Raw genomic sequence first — 19,531 nt, forward strand, 5'->3', positions numbered from 1 at the left:
GTTGGCAGGGGTAAAGCTTATTAAATCTTTGAACATAGCGCCCCATCAGAAATACTTTGTTCGTGATCAAAAGAGATCAGAGGATTAACTTCATGATTTCACATAGCATACCTTACAGGAAAGATTTAAAAGGGGAATTGATTGTGCTTCCTGATGTTGTTCCTGTCGTTTCTTTGGATACAAAGGTGAATGTTCTTTGACGTTCTTCTAGAGTATCCACTGGGTGGGCTTTATCAATCAGCTCGGATAGGTCATCAGTGCTCCGTCTCTGGAAAATAATGAGCACTGTCGTTTTTCCCTGTGCTGTCTTTTAAAACATATAAGATCACGAGTTTACAGATTTCTCCAGATAACAACTATACATTTTAACCCAGCGGTTAGCATTCCTTCAATCCAATAGTTTTACTCCGGGTAAAAAGCAGCGAAATATATAGAGAGATGATATTCAAATATTTCAACGTTCTTATTGGATTACCTGTATGGAGATATCGCTCAGAATTCCTAATATGATTTTGAGTTCAGTTTTGCTTTACTACTTTCAGAGTCTTTTATTGACCTTGCTGAAGCAAAGAAGTGACATAATCACAAATGTGACCTACCTGTGCTGCTGTTTTTGGTTAATAATGATTATTGCGAGGAAAAAAAAAAACAGCTCCTTGCATTAAGAGCAAGAGCAACCAATGCGCTCGCTTGTTGAGTTGGGTTTTTTTTCCGTGGTGCTCTTCCTCAGAAGTAAAGTTATTTGGCGAGCAAGGACCTCTGAGAAGGAGCCTGAATCCGTCAAGAACTCAGAAATTCTAATATCGCACTTCTGTCTTGTGTACAGAGATCTGCTTCTTCCTTTTTGAGTGTTTTGGTGTTTAAGAGCATGCTTCCTACCTCGAATGTTAGTTTCAGGAGATGTGCTACCGGATAACAGATTATCTTGAAAAGGTTTGGGGATGCACTGGCTGGGATTAAAACCCGGCTCAATTATTTGGAAGTCACCTGTACTACCAACACACTTCTAAGAAGCACCCGCACATTTTCGCAATCCTCTCTCTCACCTACAAAGTTATGAAGACACAGACGACCAATGAAAACTAATTTGATTCACTCAAGGCTTCACTCTTCTGTTGTGATGTTGTTTTAATTAGTGTTAGCTGTGATGAGGTGTTGTTTCTGTCTCTTAAAGTTTAAGAGTCTGCTCCTTTCTTCCTGGTATAGAAGAAACATGTTCCATCTTTGTTTACAAACACCACTGTAAATTATTTGTCCATCTGTAAAGCCTGTGTGTATTGACAAGGCAATTCAAAAGCACATATTAAATAAGAACACGATCCTTCTTGTTACCATTCCCGTGGTTGGAGCGTTGTTTCGCCCTTTAACGTTCTTCTACAATATTTACAGACAGGGCTTTATCACTGGAGTTGTGTGCATCGGTCCATGAACATCAACTGTACTGCTGTTTTTCTATGCGTAATTTAATCGCAAGCACTTAAAAGATGAAAAAAGGTTTCAAAGAAAACATAATTGAAAGACAGTCGAGTAAGGAGGTAGAAAAACGCACTCCCCCGTTGAAGAATCAACCACCGTCGCCCATGTGACTGGATATAAAAATAAATTATTCATTTTGCCCAGTCTCTGGAAGCTTCAATGCGATTGTTTTCCCTTCCTTATTTCTTCATTCCCATTGATTTACTTTGTAGTAGAAGAAACGCGAAAGTGGGAAACTGCAGGCATTCTTCGTGAAGGGTGGATTGTGTTCAGTGAACATATGCACATCTTTACGTCAGTTCCACCATTTGCGCCCGAGAGGATGTAGCTCAGTGCTAGAGTGGATGCTTCGCATGTATGAGGTCCCGGGTTTAATCCCCGGCATCTCCAGATGTCTTATGTTATTGTGCTCGCATCGCAATCTTCTGTTGAGTGAGAACTCTTTGCTCGTGTTCATAGAGAGACAGGTTTACACAATTAAACTCAAAGTGCTACAGTATTGCTTTGCTGTTTTAAATGTACCTCCAAAGCATTTTGTTCTGTTAACTACCAAATGATTTGAACTAATTTAATGTCATATTCAGAAAATCCAGAGAAGTTCATCAGACTTTTAGTGGCTGTTGAAGAAAACAATTATTGAATCTCACTAGGGATTTCTTGAGAAATCATTCAGCGAGCGAGTCCTCCCTCTGGACTCCGCACTGAGCTGAAAGCTGTGTGAATTCCTCACTGTGTGTCCTGTACTGTTACATGTGCTTTCGTGTAGGTGTGGAGCACAGCAACAAGAACACCTTGAACTTTTTCCGTATGTGAAGGAAAAGGCAAAAGAGCATGAAAAGTATTGAGTGTATAAAATATCCATGGTACAACCCGAGAAAAAACTGATGGACTAAACAACAACATTTGATGATTAAAGAGATTCAAGAAACACAATCATCCACACACAGGCTTGGATCCTGAACGCTTAAGTTAATTGACAAAGCGAAGGATATAACCTGTAAACTCTCTTCATGTCTTATAGTTTATTAAATAAAACAATTTCTTACTTTCTTAATAATTTCTTACTGTTGACGATTTATTGAATTTTAACAAAATCACAATTACAGCTTTTTCGGTTAAACTGTTATTCACATACTCTAACGTAGATAAACGTTAGTGTCTTCTGATGTGTGAGACATTTTCTCAAAAAAATATTTGTTAGTCTCTCTGGAGGCTGCACACGGTGTTTAGAGAAAGAATTTCAAAAAGACAGGCTCCCTAAGCTTAACATCAATGCAGAAAAAAATGTTTTCTCAACAGAAATGCTCTTTGGCACTTTCAGCTTTACAGAGGGAGCAACGTCTGCCGAAATCACTTATGAGCCAGTGCACATTGTAGTGTGCCAGCAACTACATTTAATATTGGCTGTGGTGGTGAGCTGTTTTTGTCTGTGAAAGCAGTTGTCTGTGATACTTCACGCCGAATCATCGGCAGGGGTAAAGATTATTACATATTTGCGGATAGCGCTCCATCAGAAATAACTTGTCCAAGTAAAAAAAAAAATAGGGTTTACATCAAGCAGTCACAAAACATACCTCACATGTCAAATTTAAATGGGGAATTGATTTTGCTTCTTGACGTTGTTCCTGTGGTTGCGTTGGTTACAAAGGTTAACTGTCTTCCACATTCTACTAGAGTATCCACTGGGTTGCCTTTATCCATTATCTTGGAAAGAATCTGTGCTTCAACTAAAAAAAAAATCATCAGTACTGTCGTTTTTTTCTGTGCGTACAGCCATCACTTAAAGCATATAACAATCCGTTCAATCCCCCGCATCTCCAGGTGCTTTATATTACTGTGCTCACATCACAGTCTTCTGTTGAGTGAGAACTCTTTGCTCGTGTTCATAGAGAGACAGGTTTACACAATTAAACTCAGGCACACTCGAAGTGCTACAGTGTTGCTCTGCTGTTTTAAATGTACCTCCAAAGCATTTAGTTTTGTTAACTACCAACTGATTTGAACTAATTTAACGTCATATTCAGAAAATCCAGAGAAGATCATCAAACTTTTCGTGGCTGTTGAAAAAAACACCTTTTGAATCTCACCAGGGATTTCTTGAGAGATCATTCAGCGAGCGAGTCCTCCCTCTGGACTCCAAACATTTTGGGTTAAACTGTTATTCACATACTCTAACGAAGAGAAACGTTAGTGTCTTCCGGTGTGTGAGCCCATTTCTCAAAATATAAAAAAAATAAAAGTTATATAAATTGAATTGTTCTACTTTTTAGGCTTGCATAGTATTATTAATATTTCAGTTAAATCTTTTCTTCTGTAGTCATATGAGTTGATATTAATATTAGTCCTGATTTATAATTTTTTGTCATGGTTGATCTTAAGTAATTTTGTAATTAGTTTCAGTTTTGAAAATTAGTTTCGCGCAGAGAAGCTACCAAAACTGGTAATGTTCACATAATGTGTAATGCAATAGCAGCATTTTGGGTTGAAAACAAAAAGTATATCTTGGTATGAATCCTAACACTTCATAAGTAGCATTCTTGGATTTCTCGCTTCAGATAAAGTTGTCTATACATCATAGATTTCTACTCAATCAATATCAGTTGTGTTATCGCTACAGAACGCTAAATATAGATCCTGGCAATGCTTCGTGAGATCTTCGTAAGAAAATCCAAAATACTACGGAAGGAATCAAATTTATACGTTTCTTTGGATCGAGAAGAGGATAATTATGAGACTCAAAACATGCCTGTCTTTTCTTTTTTCGAGGACACATGGATTATTGAGGTGTAAAGATGGGTTCAAAACTAAAATCACCTTCTATCGCTGCTGTTTCCTTAAATCCTTCAACTGATCATCGATATCGAGGAATAATATTATATAGTTTCTTCAAATCCTTCAACTGATCATCGACATAGAGAAATAATATTATACAAATTGTGGTTTTCTGTTAATTGCCAATTTGACTGTAATTACATCTTCGTTTACAGATATCTTGCATGTATCACAAGGTATAATAGTTGTCGTGCTTCCTCAGTTAAAATGTTTTAAAAAGTACGACAAAAGTACAACATGCTTAAGAACATTTATGGTTACATCCATATTAAAATGAAGTTAAATGACTTGCTTGCGAAGCACCAAGCAGCCTTGAACGGTTCGCGGAAATCAAATATACAGTACAGATGGATTCCTACCCCCTGCCGAGGATAGATGACGCCCTAGACTACATCACCGGGTCGACCTGGTTCAGCTCCCTGGACCTCCGCTGCGGCTACTGGCAGGTACCGCTTGCTCCCGATGCTCGCCCGAAGACGGCCTTTTCTATCGGCCAGGGCCTCTGGCAGTTTACTGTCATGCCTTTTGGCCTGTGCAATGCCCCGGCGACGTTCGAGAGGCTGATGGAGAGGGTGCTGGCATCTGTCCCGCGGAACCAGTGTGTGCTGTACCTGGACGATCTGCTGGTTCATGCCCGGGGCTTCGACCAGGCCTTGACAAACCTCCAGGCGGTGCTGGCCTGCATCCGCCGTGCTGGCCTGAGGCTCAACCCCCGCAAGTGCGAGCTCCTGCGGCGGGAGGTGACCTTCCTGGGACATGTTGTTGGACCGCGAGGGGTGGCTACGGACCCAGGTAAGGTCGCCGCAGTGAGGGGCTGGCCGACTCCACGCACCGTCGCGGAGCTGCGCAGCTTTCTGGGGTTGGCCTCATACTACCGGAGGTTCGTCCGGGACTTTGCCAGCATCGCTGCCCCGCTGCACCGCTTCACCGACAAGGGCCTCCGTTTTGACTGGGACTCGGGCTGTGAGACTGCCTTCGGCCGGTTGCGTGAAGCTCTGGTGGGGGCCCCCGTGCTGGCCTACCCTGACCCGCGGTTGCCGTATGTTCTCGATACCGACGCGAGTGACTCGGGGGTGGGCGCGGTGTTGGCGCAGGAGGGGCCGGATGGGGAGCGCGTAGTGGCATACTATAGTCGGGCTTTGACTAGGCCTGAGCGGAACTACTGCGTGACCCGTCGCGAGCTGCTGGCGGTGATGGCGGCGGTCCACCACTTCAGGCCGTACCTGTTCGGGACCCGGTTCCGGCTGAGGACCGACCATGCGTCCCTCACCTGGCTGCTCCACTTTAAGGAGCCGGAGGGGCAGATGGCGCGATGGATAGAGATCCTGCAGGAGTACGACTTCACTGTCGTGCACCGTGCGGGGTCTCGCCATCTCAATGCTGATGCTCTCTCGCGGCGCCCCTGCGAGGCCGCGGACTGCCACCACTGCGCCCGGCGGGAGCAGCGTGAGGAGGCTGTCCGCCCCGTGGCGGGGGTGAGCACCGCGGCCACGGCCCGGGAGGGGCCGCTGGGGGTGAGCCTGCCAGACCTGGCGCAGCGTCAGGCAGCTGATCCTGACGTGGGGCCGGTGCTCCGCTGGAGGGCAGCAGGAGTGCGGCCTACGCGAGAGGAGCTCGCCCCGCACCCAAAGTCCGTCAAGGCCCTCTGCGCCCTGTGGGAGGCCTTGGAGGTAAAGGACGGGGTGCTGCGCCGGGGGTGGCGGGTACCCTCCAGTGGCGAGGTACGGTGGCAGCTGGTGGTGCCTCGGTCGCTCCGCGGGGCGGTGCTCCGAGCGGTGCATGGCCAGCCGGGCGTGGGGCACTTCGGCGGTAAAAAAACCCTGCAGCGTCTCCGAGGCCATTTTTATTGGGGTCTTTGCCACCGGGACGTGGAGCGGTACTGCCGAACGTGTGCGGTGTGCGTGGCGCAGAAGGGTCCCCCCGAGCGCTCCCGGGCCCCCCTCCAACAACACCAGGTGGGGGCTCCTATAGAGCGGGTGGGGGTGGACGTTTTGGGCCCGTTTCCGCGCACCGAGGCCGGGAACCGCTACGTCTTGGTGGCCATGGATTATTTTACGAAGTGGCCGGAGGCCTACACCCTCCCGGACCAGAGTGCCCCCACGGTGGCCGATGCACTGCTGGAGGGGATGTTTGCCAGGCTGGGGGTGCCGGAGGAGTTACACAGTGACCAGGGGCGTAACTTCGAGTCCCAGGTCTTCGCCAGAGTGTGCCAGCACCTGGGGATCACTAAGACGCGGACCACACCGCTGCATCCCCAGAGCGACGGGTTGGTGGAGCGGTTTAATCGGACGCTCGCCACCCAGCTGGCCACCCTGGTGTCCCGGCACCAACGGGACTGGGACCGCCACCTCCCCCTTGCACTCTGGGCGTACAGGACCGCAGTCCAGGAATCCACCGGGTGCACCCCGGCCTCGCTCATGCTGGGCCGGGAAATGCGAACACCGGTGGACCTGGTCTTCGGCCCGCCGCCCGGAGACGGGTCGGCACCGCCGGCTGGACCGGACTACGAGTGGGACCTGCGGCAGCGGATGCAGCGGGTGCACAGCTTTGCACGGACCCACCTGACACAGGCGGGGGTCCGGCAGAAGCGGTACTACGACCTGCGCTGCAGGGGGCCTGCCTTCCAGCCCGGGGACTCGGTTTGGGTGTACAACCCGCGCCGCCGCAAAGGCCTCAGCCCTAAGCTGGCGCCGTCGTGGGAGGGGCCCGCTGAGGTACTCGGGGTGGTGGGTGAGGTCTGCTACCGTGTCCGGTTGCGAACACGGGGGAGAGTGGTGGTCCTGCACCGAGACCGCCTGGCCCCCTACCGGGCCCGGGAGGAGGAGCCGTGTGGGGAGGCTCTAGAGGAGCAGCCGGGGCTGGAGCCAGCCGATAGTGGGGCGTCCGTGGGTCACCAGCCGTCACCGCGGCGTAGCGGCCGCTCGCGCAGGGTTCCGCAGCAGTTGGCCGAATACGAGTACAGCCTGAGGGGGGTGTTCGACGTCGGCGAGACGCCAGACGCTTCAGGTGGGGGCAGTGTAACGCCCTCGCCTGGTGGTGAGGAGGAAGCGCTCCTAGGCGCTCGTAGTACCGCGGGGCATGCTGGGAGTGGTAGCCGGGGAGAGTCTGAGGGTCAGCACGATGACCAGCGGCTGACCCTACCTGTGTAAATAATGTCCTAGTAATTCTAGTGCCCTGTGTAGTCCTGTAAAAGTGTAGTGTGTTGTTAGGTAATTACCACCCTAAATATGTGTACGTGTTCCGTCAGTCTCCTCATGTGTGTGTAGATCCTGTGTTGGGTTTTGTGTGGTTTAAAACGAATAAAGCTAATGCTTGTTTGTTAATTGCGTCTCCACTCGTCCTTGTTCTGAAAAGAACCTGCAAGCGTTACACTATCTTGTAGTACAGAACGTACCATTTTGGGCACTCACAAAGGGCTTGATTTCGTTAAATGCATGTGTTCATTTCCTTTCTGGAAAACTTGTATTTCAAGAAATTCACACAGCTTGCGAGAAATGAAATTCAATTCTTGATTATCAGTGCAGAAGAAATATTACCGGCTGGCAAAAAAATATTTTTTTTAACCAGAAAGTTGTGATGCGAGACACGGACCCACCATTCCGTCTGTGTGGCGCGTTCGGTTGTTAACTGAAAGGTTGGTGGTTCAAGTCCACCCAGGGACGTGTTTCTTTTGCGATGTAAACATTGTTTTCGCATAGGTCGATTGGATTTCTCAGCTAAACCATAGCCATTTTAATATTTGTAGGAAATGCGACTGTTCAACACGTGTCAAAAATGTCCAATAATGCCCAACATCGCAACTCCCCAGAAAACCATATTCACCCAAGAAAAATAATCGTCGAATCGTCATTTATACTCCCGTCACATCCTCTGCTGAAATATTTTAAAAATACAATGCAGATTTGTTTGAGAACTTGACAAGCATTGTTTTGTTAGCACTGTGCAGTTGGATTTTGATATTTTGACATATTTACCTTAATTTTAAACTGTAAATACTGTACAATTTATTGTAATTGTGTTGTAATATTAAAATATGTTAGCTGGGGATGCAAAAGGGTGAAAGGGAAAGGTCAGAGGGTACAGTAACAACAAGGTTTGGACTGGTGGAGGTGGTAGGGGTGTTGATGGTTTTTCTCTGTAGAGGATGATTGAGTTTTTTTATCCTTCTCTAAAGTGAGAAACTGGAAGAGTTGGGAGTTGAGAGATCTGATGAGGTTAGTTATAAAAGGAAGTTGATGTGGAGCTGTTAGCCGTAAGAATCCCTTAATGTCTTTGATGTTGTCATCAAAGATAAACTGCAGTAAGCAAAGATAAAAAGAAAATTATCTTTGCATACTGCCCTGTCTTTCTAACACCTGAAGAAGGCTCCACGGCCAACAAGTTGTGTTTCCTTTCTTCTCTTTTCAGCATGGAACAACCCTTTACTTGTTCCTTTGCAGCCTACGCATGCTGACACAGCTACTCACCTGATATTTACCATTCCTATAATCACAACTATGAATGTCCACTGTGGGTATTTTTTCCATGATTATTTATTCTGTCATTGAAGCATATTTTATGTCATACCGAAGTGTCATAATCACTGAAATTTTTTTTCATTTAGAAAGTAAGAAAATGATAAATCACTATGAATTGCATTTAGCCTGTTCTGATCTGATTCTATATACTTTAACATGCCATGTTCACAATGTCACAACTCAGAAATGCAACAGTGAAGTGTTGTAATTACCAATGTACATAGTGTCGGAACATTGAGATGTTTTGGTAATGAGGAAGGAGGGACATGCCATGTTCACAGGGTCATATTTAAAAAAATGGCACAGTAAAATTCCCTAAAGTTCAGGATTTTGATAGTCTGTTCCATTGTCTCTCACACCTCAGTGTCAGAATTTTTAGATGTTTTTATAACCAGGGGGTAGGTTTATAGCAAGAAGCAGAAAGTGCAATCACCCGTTGCTCATCCTCGGTTAACCATATATTCTCATATGCCATGTTCTAAATGTCCCATTTATATTAAAAAGTTCTTGTAAAATGCAAGATTTTAAGACTTTTTATGATCAGAAGGCAAGGTCGTGGTAAATATGCAGAAAGAGCCTGTGAACTTATGTTTTGCCTTTGTCTTATTTACTTATTGTGTTTGTGTTATTGTGAGTTTTGAAAATTGGTTTACAATTTTCTGAAATGTGTTTCACACAAAAATGTTATTTGGATAGTCACTACTTACATATTCCCATTTACTGAGGATAAATACAGTAATCTATCCCGATTAGTACTTTTAAAAATTACTGTAAAGAGCCATCTACAGGCGAAAGGCGGCATAACATCACAGCAGCAGCATTTAAGGCAGAAGAAGAAGCTGGCGAATAAGAAGCCAATTTCAGCCTCCTTAATGCAATACCATTGGGTGAAGTGGAAAAATATTTCTTGCTCTGAATCCTAACATTTTTATAGGAGGTGTTCTAGTACTTCTTGCCTCAGATAAAATTGCCAATACACTTAATTTCTACTCCATCAATATCAGCAGCGTTATCGGTACTGAGTCCTAAATGTACGTCCTGTCATCATATAAAATGTCAAAAGTTTCGACTGCATTCAACTGATCAAAGTTCTCTTCGATGACAGTTTTAATTTTATCCAAAATACATCCGAAACAAATTTGCACTGTTTTTTTTTATCCAGAAGAGCATCATCATGAGACTTAAAACATACCTGTTTTTTCTTCTTTCCAGGAGGAAGGATTGTTCAGATGCAAACATTGGTCCAAAATCAATGTACTCTCCTATCGCTGTTGCTTCTTTAAATCCTTCATTTGAACGTCGATATTGAGGGATGATATCGTACAAATTGTGGTTTTCTTTTAAAGCAAATTATATTAAAATATGAGCCTCTGTTATAGTTGTCTTGGAAGTTTCGGAAGGTATACTAGACCCCCTTGTGCCCTCAGCTAAAATATGATAAAATACAACAAAATGTATTTACATAGAACATCATTTATGGTTACATGTATATTACAAGTAAGATAAATATACAAAAGTATTAAAATACAAATGTACAGTCCTAACATAATCATGCTGTCCAACTGTCTTTTTTGCTTGTCAAGTTCTCCAACAAATCTGTGTCGTAATTTTAAATATTCTAACTAAGGGTGCATCGAGAGCATAAATGAATTCTTCTGCCAGCCGTTCGAAGATCAAAGTCCTTGGCTGAATATGATGTCCTTGAATGTTGGTCATTATTGGCCATTCCCAGTGATATTGACTTACGTACTTAATTGTTTAACAAAAACATTCACATTTCTTGCAAATATCAAGTGGGTTAAGGTTTTGCTAAGAAATCCGAATAAGTAGAGATGAGGTTTACATTGCAATAATGAGAAGTGCATTTCTGGGTGGGCTCAAACCACTAACCTTTCAATTAACAGAGACTCACGTGTGTCCCTTTTCTCCATTTGCAAGCTTAAAAAAAAGAAAATAATGCTTTTGTCTTACCAGCCTGCGATATACAAGGCAAGATTTGTATTTCATCTTTCACAAGCTGTATGAATTTCATGAAAAGCAAGTTGTTCCAGAAAGAAAATGAAAACTTGCGTTAAACAAAATCAAGCTGTACGTAATCATCCATAGTGATTCATTTTGTAAGACAAGCACTGCTGGGATTTAAACTCAGCATCTCCTGTTTAAGAGGAAAGCATGTTTACCAAATCAGCCAAAGTGCCATTAATGGATCAACACCATGTCTGAGTCAGTGATTGCAGCTGACTGTCACTGGAGGACAGTTCATCGTTCAACAAATCAGCTTGCATAATGAGGGGGAAGAGACTGACCTCTGTGATGCAGTATCGACAAATACTAACCTTCTGTCCAACTGTTCTCTGCTGCATTCTGGATTAGCAGGTAAATATTGGTTTCCATGCGTGTGTAGGGGTTTTGTGTATTTACTGGGACAATTATTAATTGTAGCAGTAAGTCACAAAATGATTCTTTGATGGCTATTAGAAAACCGACCTTGCGGGTTAACTCATTAACACACACACACAGATACTAATACACTTATTAATACATAAAATGTGCATATAAACATAACAGATCTTAAGAGTGTGGGTTAGCAGAATACAAAAGGTATATATTAAATCATGAAGAGTTCCAAACCAAGAGGGACATACATTCAGTATACCATTCATTTAGACTGTTTCGTAAATGAACTGGGATTACAACTTCTACACTAGATACTCAAAAGCAAGTACATCACTCATAGGTATTAGATTGATATCAATTGTGGTTGAGGTAACAATTGAATTCTCGAGCTGTAATGCAGAATGTTGAATACTCATCCGATCTGTGTGGATTCAGATCTCCCGCGGACACAAAGAAGCAGTGGCAGGCTGTTGTTGTGTGCAATCGGCACTCTCTGGCTCGGTGCCAGGCAGTGGCCGGTGCGGCTGGCGAGAAGGAGAGGAGGGAGAGATTCCTGCTGCGATGCGCTGCTGATGCTCTTTGAAGACCGGCTAGTTAGTGTTGGCTGAAACTAGCAGAGCTTGTGCACATGGAAAGTGACTGCGGGGCCAAGCCAGTCACACTCTTTAGATGGGAAGAAGACCAGTTCATTCCCGATGTAGCGCTAGCCCTGAATCCTGAGATTCAGCTGTTGACAGTTCCAACCGTAGTTCACTCGTTGATCAGGTGAGCTTTGGCGGTGGAGTACCGGCGGTTCACGAGGCTTGCTAACCTCGAGCAGATCTTTTTATTATGCACGGGCAACCTCCGTTCTCGACTCTTAAAACAAAGTTAAGTCCTGGCACTCGGACACACTGGCCATCACGTGATTGTCAGAGCTGAGTCTGAGAACTTCCTGGAGGGGCACCTTCTGGGCATCGTGCTGCCTGTTTTATCTGGAGGAACTACGGTAGTTCAGTGGCTTAAAGTTCCGCGGGCATTCGAGACCCACGTGGGGTTACCCTGCCCTACCAGCTCCTGATTGGCTGATTGAGGTGGAGGATGAGTAACAGTGACCTCTGACCTTAGGGTTGTAAACCTTGGGATGAGCCTCTCCCATGGAATCTCCCAGACAGTAAGGCGCCAGAGATGACCATTTATTAGGGTGGCTGGTGAATCTCAGCCTTGGGAGCTGTTCCTTATCAGGAAACTCTATCAGCTAGAAAAACACCTTAAATGTGAACCAGATGGAATGGCCTCTCTGTATCCAGCTCCACTGAGATGAGGGAGAGAAGGACTGGCAAGGGAGCAGCAAACTTAATTCCTGTATTTTAAATAAACCTTGCCGCTACAGAAGTGTCCTTAGAAGAAAAACATCTTCTATGATAGTGGTACAGTCCATCACGCCCCTCCTATAGCCTTTCAAAGAGAAAAAAAACTGACAACAAAGTATGTCTATGTGTGGTAATCAACCAGGTCTTACAAACATTCTTAAACCCTTCCACCTCCTTTCATTGCAAATGATTTCTACATGTTAGAAGGTTAATTTTGGCTTCTGATATTATGGTGGATTAAGAGTCCTGGAATCTTTGTAGAAGTACAAAGATGAAAGAAAGGGCAGTAGTGTAATCATGGCCAAGAGAAGGCAAATGTTGGACTATCAGCTTGGAATGAATGAAGCAAAATGTAGGCAAATCCTTGAGCAGAACCTGCTTTATCCTTCAGACTGGGGTTTCTGAAGATCTGTACATTTGAACTTTCAAAGTGACTAAAGTAAAGGAGTTTTCCCTTTTTACCACATAATTCCCACAGATCAACACTAACAGAGAGCCTAATTCCAGCCAGGATTCAATCACTGTCTCTCAGGCATCCCAGCAGTGGACTTCATGACTTCAGAAAGCCATCTTCACCAGTGGAGAACTCAATGCTCTGAGGTTTACTGGCAGAGTCTCACACTGGGTAGTGTTAGATGTTGATAAATAATGTCCTATGGAATTCTACTATTGATAACTTCTACTATGGAACTGCGATGTGTCCTGAAAAAAATCTTCTATGATAGTGGTACAGTCCAGCACAGCCTTTAAAAGAGAAAAAAAACTGACAACAACAAAGTAAGTCTGTGGTGTAATCAACTAGGTCTTGCAAACATACTTAACCTCTTCCAGCTACCAACATTACAAATGCTGTTTACACATTAGATGGTTATTTTTGGCTTCTGATATTATGGTGGATAAAGAGCCCTGGAATCTTTGTAGAAGGACAAAAGACGGAAAGAAAGGGCAGTGTAACCATGGCTAAGAGAAGGGAAATGTTGTGGAGAGCTTTTTTCATACACTTTTTATCAGTTTTTCCAGCCCAACAAAGATCAACATATATGAGCAGGCGTCCTGTGCCAAATCCAATCTGCCTTCCTTCCAAGCATACAGGAATGTGAGTGAATTAAATATTGACATATGAAAATGCACAAAAATATGCAATCACACATATGCAGTTTGAGCAAACATAAGACAATAACCAAGTACCACAAACTACCAGGCATCTAGTATCATTAGCAGTTCAGGTGGGGAGCTGCGTCAGCATGTGTAGGCAGCAAAGGAACAAGTAATAGGTCTATTCCATGCTTAAAAGAAAAGAAAGAAAACACAACATTTCAGCCGTGGAGCCCTCACACCTGAAGAAGGCTCCACGGGCGAAACGTTGTGTTTTCTTTCTGCTCTTTTCATCTAGTGTCATTAGCCTTTTAACAGTTCCTGTCAAAATAAAATAGAAATGGATAACATTCTAGAGAGAGTTTGAAATACCAAGGTACAATTTAAACCATATTTCTTCCACTACAACCACAATATTTTGGAGAGATCGCTGAACCTCACTGTTCTGGCATGTCCGTTAGCCTCCGTCCTGCTTCAGCAATGAATTCAGCGGGGCACATTCTGAGGGAGATGCGGTCAATCAGGTTGCAGGAAAACCACGCTATGCTTTTTTTTGAGATCCTGAAAAGGACAGAGGGGCCATGTATATGTGTGCAGCTGGATATGTATTTGCAGGTGGCGTAGCAAATTCTGCTGAAGCCCCACTGCCTGGTGTGGACAGTAGCTGTGCATGTTGCAGCAGAATTGTGCATGTGAGATCAAGGGGGCATGTCATGTGTTTCAGCACTTCACTCCCTTCCGGAAGCACGTGATTTCCTGAGTCCAAAAAATTTGTAAGTTATTTGGATGACCTGTGGACCGATCTTTCACGATGAAGAATTCCTTAAGAAGAATAGATCTCGGCCCACCGTCCCAATGCCTCCGTCTCAAAACAGCAACCTCCCACTGCCCTTAGTCTGCAAGTCTTAGTCTTCGTTACCTATTGTACGAGCTGAACTTTTGTGCTCATCAATTCAACGCTCTTTCCACGCCTTGCGCTCTCTGTACCTCACATATTTGTGGAGCTGTCTGCTCTTCTTTCTGCTGAAGTACTCAAGTTACGGGGCATCCTGCAGACTATGATGTGCTCACTGACAGCTTTCAAGATTTGAAGGAAAACTACAAGCTTGATGGCTCAAGTCGAACGAATGTGATTGTTAAGCAATCGATTATCAAAAGCACGTCTTCTAACAATTCGTGAGAGTATTATCAGCACTGTTTTCACTCGGATATACTTTTCACTTGCTAAGCTGACAAATTGGACGAGAAAATGCCGGAGACGCACTCAGTGCAGACTGAGGTTGGGAAGGAGGCGTGGCCCTTCAACGCTTGACAACCGAAGGACGTTCTCTCCGCAACGGAGGAGCACCTGTCAGAAGTAGCAGAGGCTAAAGGAGAGCACCTGGCTGGCGGAGCTCCAAACTCAGACCTGGAGGATGCAGGCATCGATCCCACTACCGCTCACATGCTTAGCAAGCGCTCTACCATTTGAGCTAATCCCCCTCGCTTCAGGCTTCTCTGCATCATGTTTTACCGCCTCTGCCCTTCTTACAGGGCACCGCCCACTGCCCTTGGTCTGCAAGGCAGTCCTTTCAAGTGCGATGACGATGCCGGGACCTTCGTTGCCTATTGTACGAGCTGAACTTTTGTGCTCATCAATTCAACGCTCTTTCCATCAACTCATCTTGTCTTTTGACGCTTCGTGTTTTGCGCTCCTTTGACTATCGGCATATCGGGTGACTGCAAACACTGAAGTTCTTGCTTACGGAGTGTGAAACATTGTTTTCTAGTGATCGCTGTTCTGTCATGTTGACGCCGAGTGAATCTCTCTTTGGCAACATGGGCAGGCTGACAGCAGCACGAGCGAAAGTAATGGCAAATTTCTTGACTTATTTCTGAATGTGAATGTTCTTTAGGAAAGGGATGCGGCGTTGCTTCTCCCCCCTGTAAAGGTCACGCATTCCAGACGTGATTATGAGCGAAAAGTTGACACAAGTGACTGAAAAGGGCAGGAGAGGATGTAGCCCTGGCCCGAAACTCATGACTTTCTGATGATGGGATTATGAGAGTGCGAGAGGTCCCTCATTTGTAGGGAATCCAAAGTAACAGCTGCTGCCCTGTAGTCGTTGGTGAGGTAGGGGACTAAGCAGAACACCAGATGATATGAGAACGTTCCTGAATATAGTGGAAATAATATCCTCAGTCAGAAATGAACTTGCTTCAGTCGCTTGAATTTTATTGTAATATTTCCCTAAAATTGCTTTAAATACACACCAGAAATATACACAATGAAGTTTAATTAATTCATGTTTTTTAATCACTGCAATTTAACAATGTATTTTAATGTCTATAAGATTCAATATTTTAGCTAATAGATGTAGAGCCTTAATATGCAATAGTAAATTTTCAGAATACCTGGGGAGCAACGAGAACAAAAATTAAATACATATTTAAATCCAGTGTACAGATGCAGCCATTCAAAGTGTGCGGCACAGACACGTACCGCGCGTAATTGGCTACGTCCTTGCGCATCATGACACGGGGTGACGTGAAAGCCACTGAGACATCAGGTACTACTGTTGTATTTATGAAGAAGAAACAAAACAAAAAGTGTACTAACAACTGTGCCAGCCTACTCCTTAGTTAATACATTTTATTATTTATAAACAGTAAAAAGAGATGCTTCATATTGCTTGACTAATTTTAAAACCTAAGTTATAAATGCTGACGCGATTGGTGTATTAAGCACCCTAGGCAGCAGAACTGAGCTCTGCGCCTCCTCCTTCTCTCGGTGCAGCGCCAGGTCTAAATATCTAAACATATGTATCTACAGTATATAGCAGGTAGTGTCACTGTATTCCACTTTCTTTGTAAACGCGGAAAAACAGATTCACAACGCAACGCTGTGTCACTGTGTAAAAAAAAAAACAGTTTGAACACCCTATATTGTAAAGAGCTGCTGAGCTATTGTAAGAATAGGAGTTCCTGCTGTCAGAGGGGCTGGAAAGTGCCCGCGGTCATTTAATTAGCATTACAATTCGCACTGAATTGAACCCATTCAGAGCCTACATTACATTTTAGCATTTCATTCAGGTCAGAAAACCTGAAGAAGGCTTGAGTTTTCTCTCTTCTCTTTTAAAGGTGTGTACAATGCTGTAATACAATTTAAAATAAAATTTTAAACAGTATCAACTAAACTCCATTAATATAAGTATAGAGTGGTATTAAATAAATACATCTTTTTAGTATAAATTACACTTTTCTAAAATGTATTTAAAAAATAAAAACGATTACAATCTAATCTTTCAACGTTTGATCCCCAAATCCCAAGAAAAATAAATCTAAACGGGGAGAAAGCTATGCTGAAAGTTTATTAAGATACTTAGAAGACAAAGATAACAATTTATGTTGAATTTGTCTGATTGTGAATCAAAAACTACATATAATTAAACACGCGTTTGCGATTTAAATCAAAACGCGATTTAAATCAATATAAATGTTTATATTGTAACACATACTGTACAGTACCTCCATATTTACAATTTGCTGATAATAGAAATGTTAAGTTCTCTAAAGCTTTGTGATAGTTTACCCAGGCAGCAAAAGATCGGCTACACTGGGAAGATGCAACACAGAACATATGATTAATAACCTTTTAAATCTGAAGGGAGATCTAAAGGGATCACACACACACACACACACACACACACACACGATAGAAGCAGGGACAGTTGTCAAAAGGAAAGAAGGTGACTATTCATTGTTATTAAAAATGACTTAAATTCAATCATGTTGTGATATTTAGAAATATAAAAAGTCAATTAATTGTCCATAATATTGCTATTCTATTTTTTTCAAAGAAATGTTTGTTAAGAGAAAAGTCATTGCACCAGCTGGATTTAAACACACAACCTTGGGTTCAGAAGTCAGAAACATAGACCACAGAACCACCCAGAGCAGTCACCTAAAGAATGGTGTAACAGCCCTACACATACAGAATCAACAGACATTGTACAGCGTGTATTACTGTGTTGCAGTACACGAATATAATTATATCGTTATTAATTTCTTTAGATATGTGATTCCATATTATATTAGCAGAAAAGCTTAAAACTACCACTTTTTATACACGCTATTTCACATGTTAGTTAAAGACTTTGATGCTTAAAATGTTTAGGGAGAAACGGAATACTGGTGTGAATTTTCTCTTTAAAGTACCGAGACCAGCCATATATTGTATGTTTATTTTCCAAAATGAATATTGTTTATGGCCTTCACACGCGTTACAGTATGCTCCTATTCTTTTTATGCTCGGCTACTAAGATTTCCCTTCAGTGGTAAAATTCCATATAAATATTTAATACTTAAACGGGCACAGTAAAGACATTAAATTTACATATACATACTGTATACAGTACAGTTTGCATACAGTAATATGTTTATGTTCCTAAATCAATATCTTTTATGAGCATGTGAAAGGCATGGTGAATCGGAGATTCTCAAAAATTACTGTACTTTGCATGATTGGAAACAAATGCGTGATTGCGAAATGCTGTGCTGTTACTTTTACAAAGACAGTCAATGAAAAAAAGAATGTGGACCAGGGCAATACTTTGAGTTTACAGCTTGTCCAAGTTCACTCATTATTAATACTATTAGTAATATCTTCGGTAAAGACTTGAGCGACAGCTCAAACATGAGAGGTTGAGCTTTATTAGCTCCACCTTGCGGAAATTCCGGATACTATTATGTTACTTGTGGTACCACATGGTATCATGCGGCACTATGTGAGAATTTAGGGCATTAATACTGTAACTTGCGGTAAACTGCGTCAAGCGCAACGCAGAATAATGCGGTATCGCCCGCTTTTTTTGAATGGCTGTATCTGTACATGTGGCTTGATTTTCTTTAATGCAAGTTTTCATTTTCTTTCTGGAACAACTTGCTTTTCATGAAATTCATACAGCTTGTGAAAGATGAAATACAAATCTTGCCTTGTATATCGCAGGCTGGTAAGAAAAAAGCATTATTTTCTTTTTTTTAATCAGAAGCTTGCAAATGGAGAAAAGGGACACATGTGAGTCTCTGTTAATTGAAAGGTTAGTGGTTTGAGCCCACCCAGAAATGTACTTTATTATTGTTATTGTGATGTAAACCTCATCTCTACTTATTTGGATTTCTTAGCAAAACCTTAACCCACTTCATATTTGCAGGAAATGTGATTTTTTTTGTTAAACACTTAAGTTACTTAAGTACGTAAGTCAATATCACTGGGAATGGCCAATAATGACCAACATTCAAGGACGTCATATTCAGCCATGGACTTTGATCTTCGAATGGCTGGCAGGAGAATTCATTTATGCTCTCGTTGCACCCTTAGTTAGAATATTTAAAATTACAACACAGATTTGTTGGAGAACTTGACAAGCAAAAAAGACAGTTGAACAGCATGATTATGTTAGGACTGTACATTTGTATTTTAATAGTTTTGTATATTTATCTTAATTTTAATATACATGTAACAATAAATGCTGTTCTATGTAAATACATTTTGTTGTATTTTATCATATTTTAGCTGAGGGCACAAGGGGGTCTATTATACCTTGTGAAACTTCCAAGACAACTATGACAGGGCCTTATATTTTAAGAAAATTTGCTTTAAAAGAATTTGTAAGATATCATCCCTCAATATCGACGTTCAAATGAAGGATTTGAAGAAGCAACAGCAATAGGAGAGTACATTGATTTTGGACCAATGTTTGCATCTGAACAATCCTTCCTCCTGGAAAGAAGAAAAAAAACAGGTATGTTTTGAGTCTCTTGATGATGCTCTTCTGGATAAAAAAAACGTGCAAATTTGTTTCAGATGTATTTTGGATAAAA

The 19,531-nt window shown here is 42.7% G+C and overlaps 1 protein-coding gene across 1 annotated transcript in view; it reads right to left on the minus strand.

Moving 5' to 3' along the window:
- The window catches only part of LOC148827843 (uncharacterized), a 29,038-nt gene extending 22,889 nt beyond the window's left edge, over positions 1 to 6,149 (minus strand). Inside the window, exon 1 of the mRNA XM_088926384.1 lies at positions 5,331 to 6,149. Coding sequence (XP_088782510.1) covers positions 5,331 to 6,149 — 819 coding nt within the window. The remainder of the gene's footprint in view (positions 1 to 5,330) is intronic.
- Positions 6,150 to 19,531: the final 13,382 nt, after the last annotated feature.

Source organism: Atractosteus spatula, chromosome 10, assembly GCF_055471065.1.
Source record: "Atractosteus spatula isolate fAtrSpa1 chromosome 10, fAtrSpa1.hap1, whole genome shotgun sequence".
NCBI lineage: Eukaryota > Metazoa > Chordata > Actinopteri > Semionotiformes > Lepisosteidae > Atractosteus > Atractosteus spatula.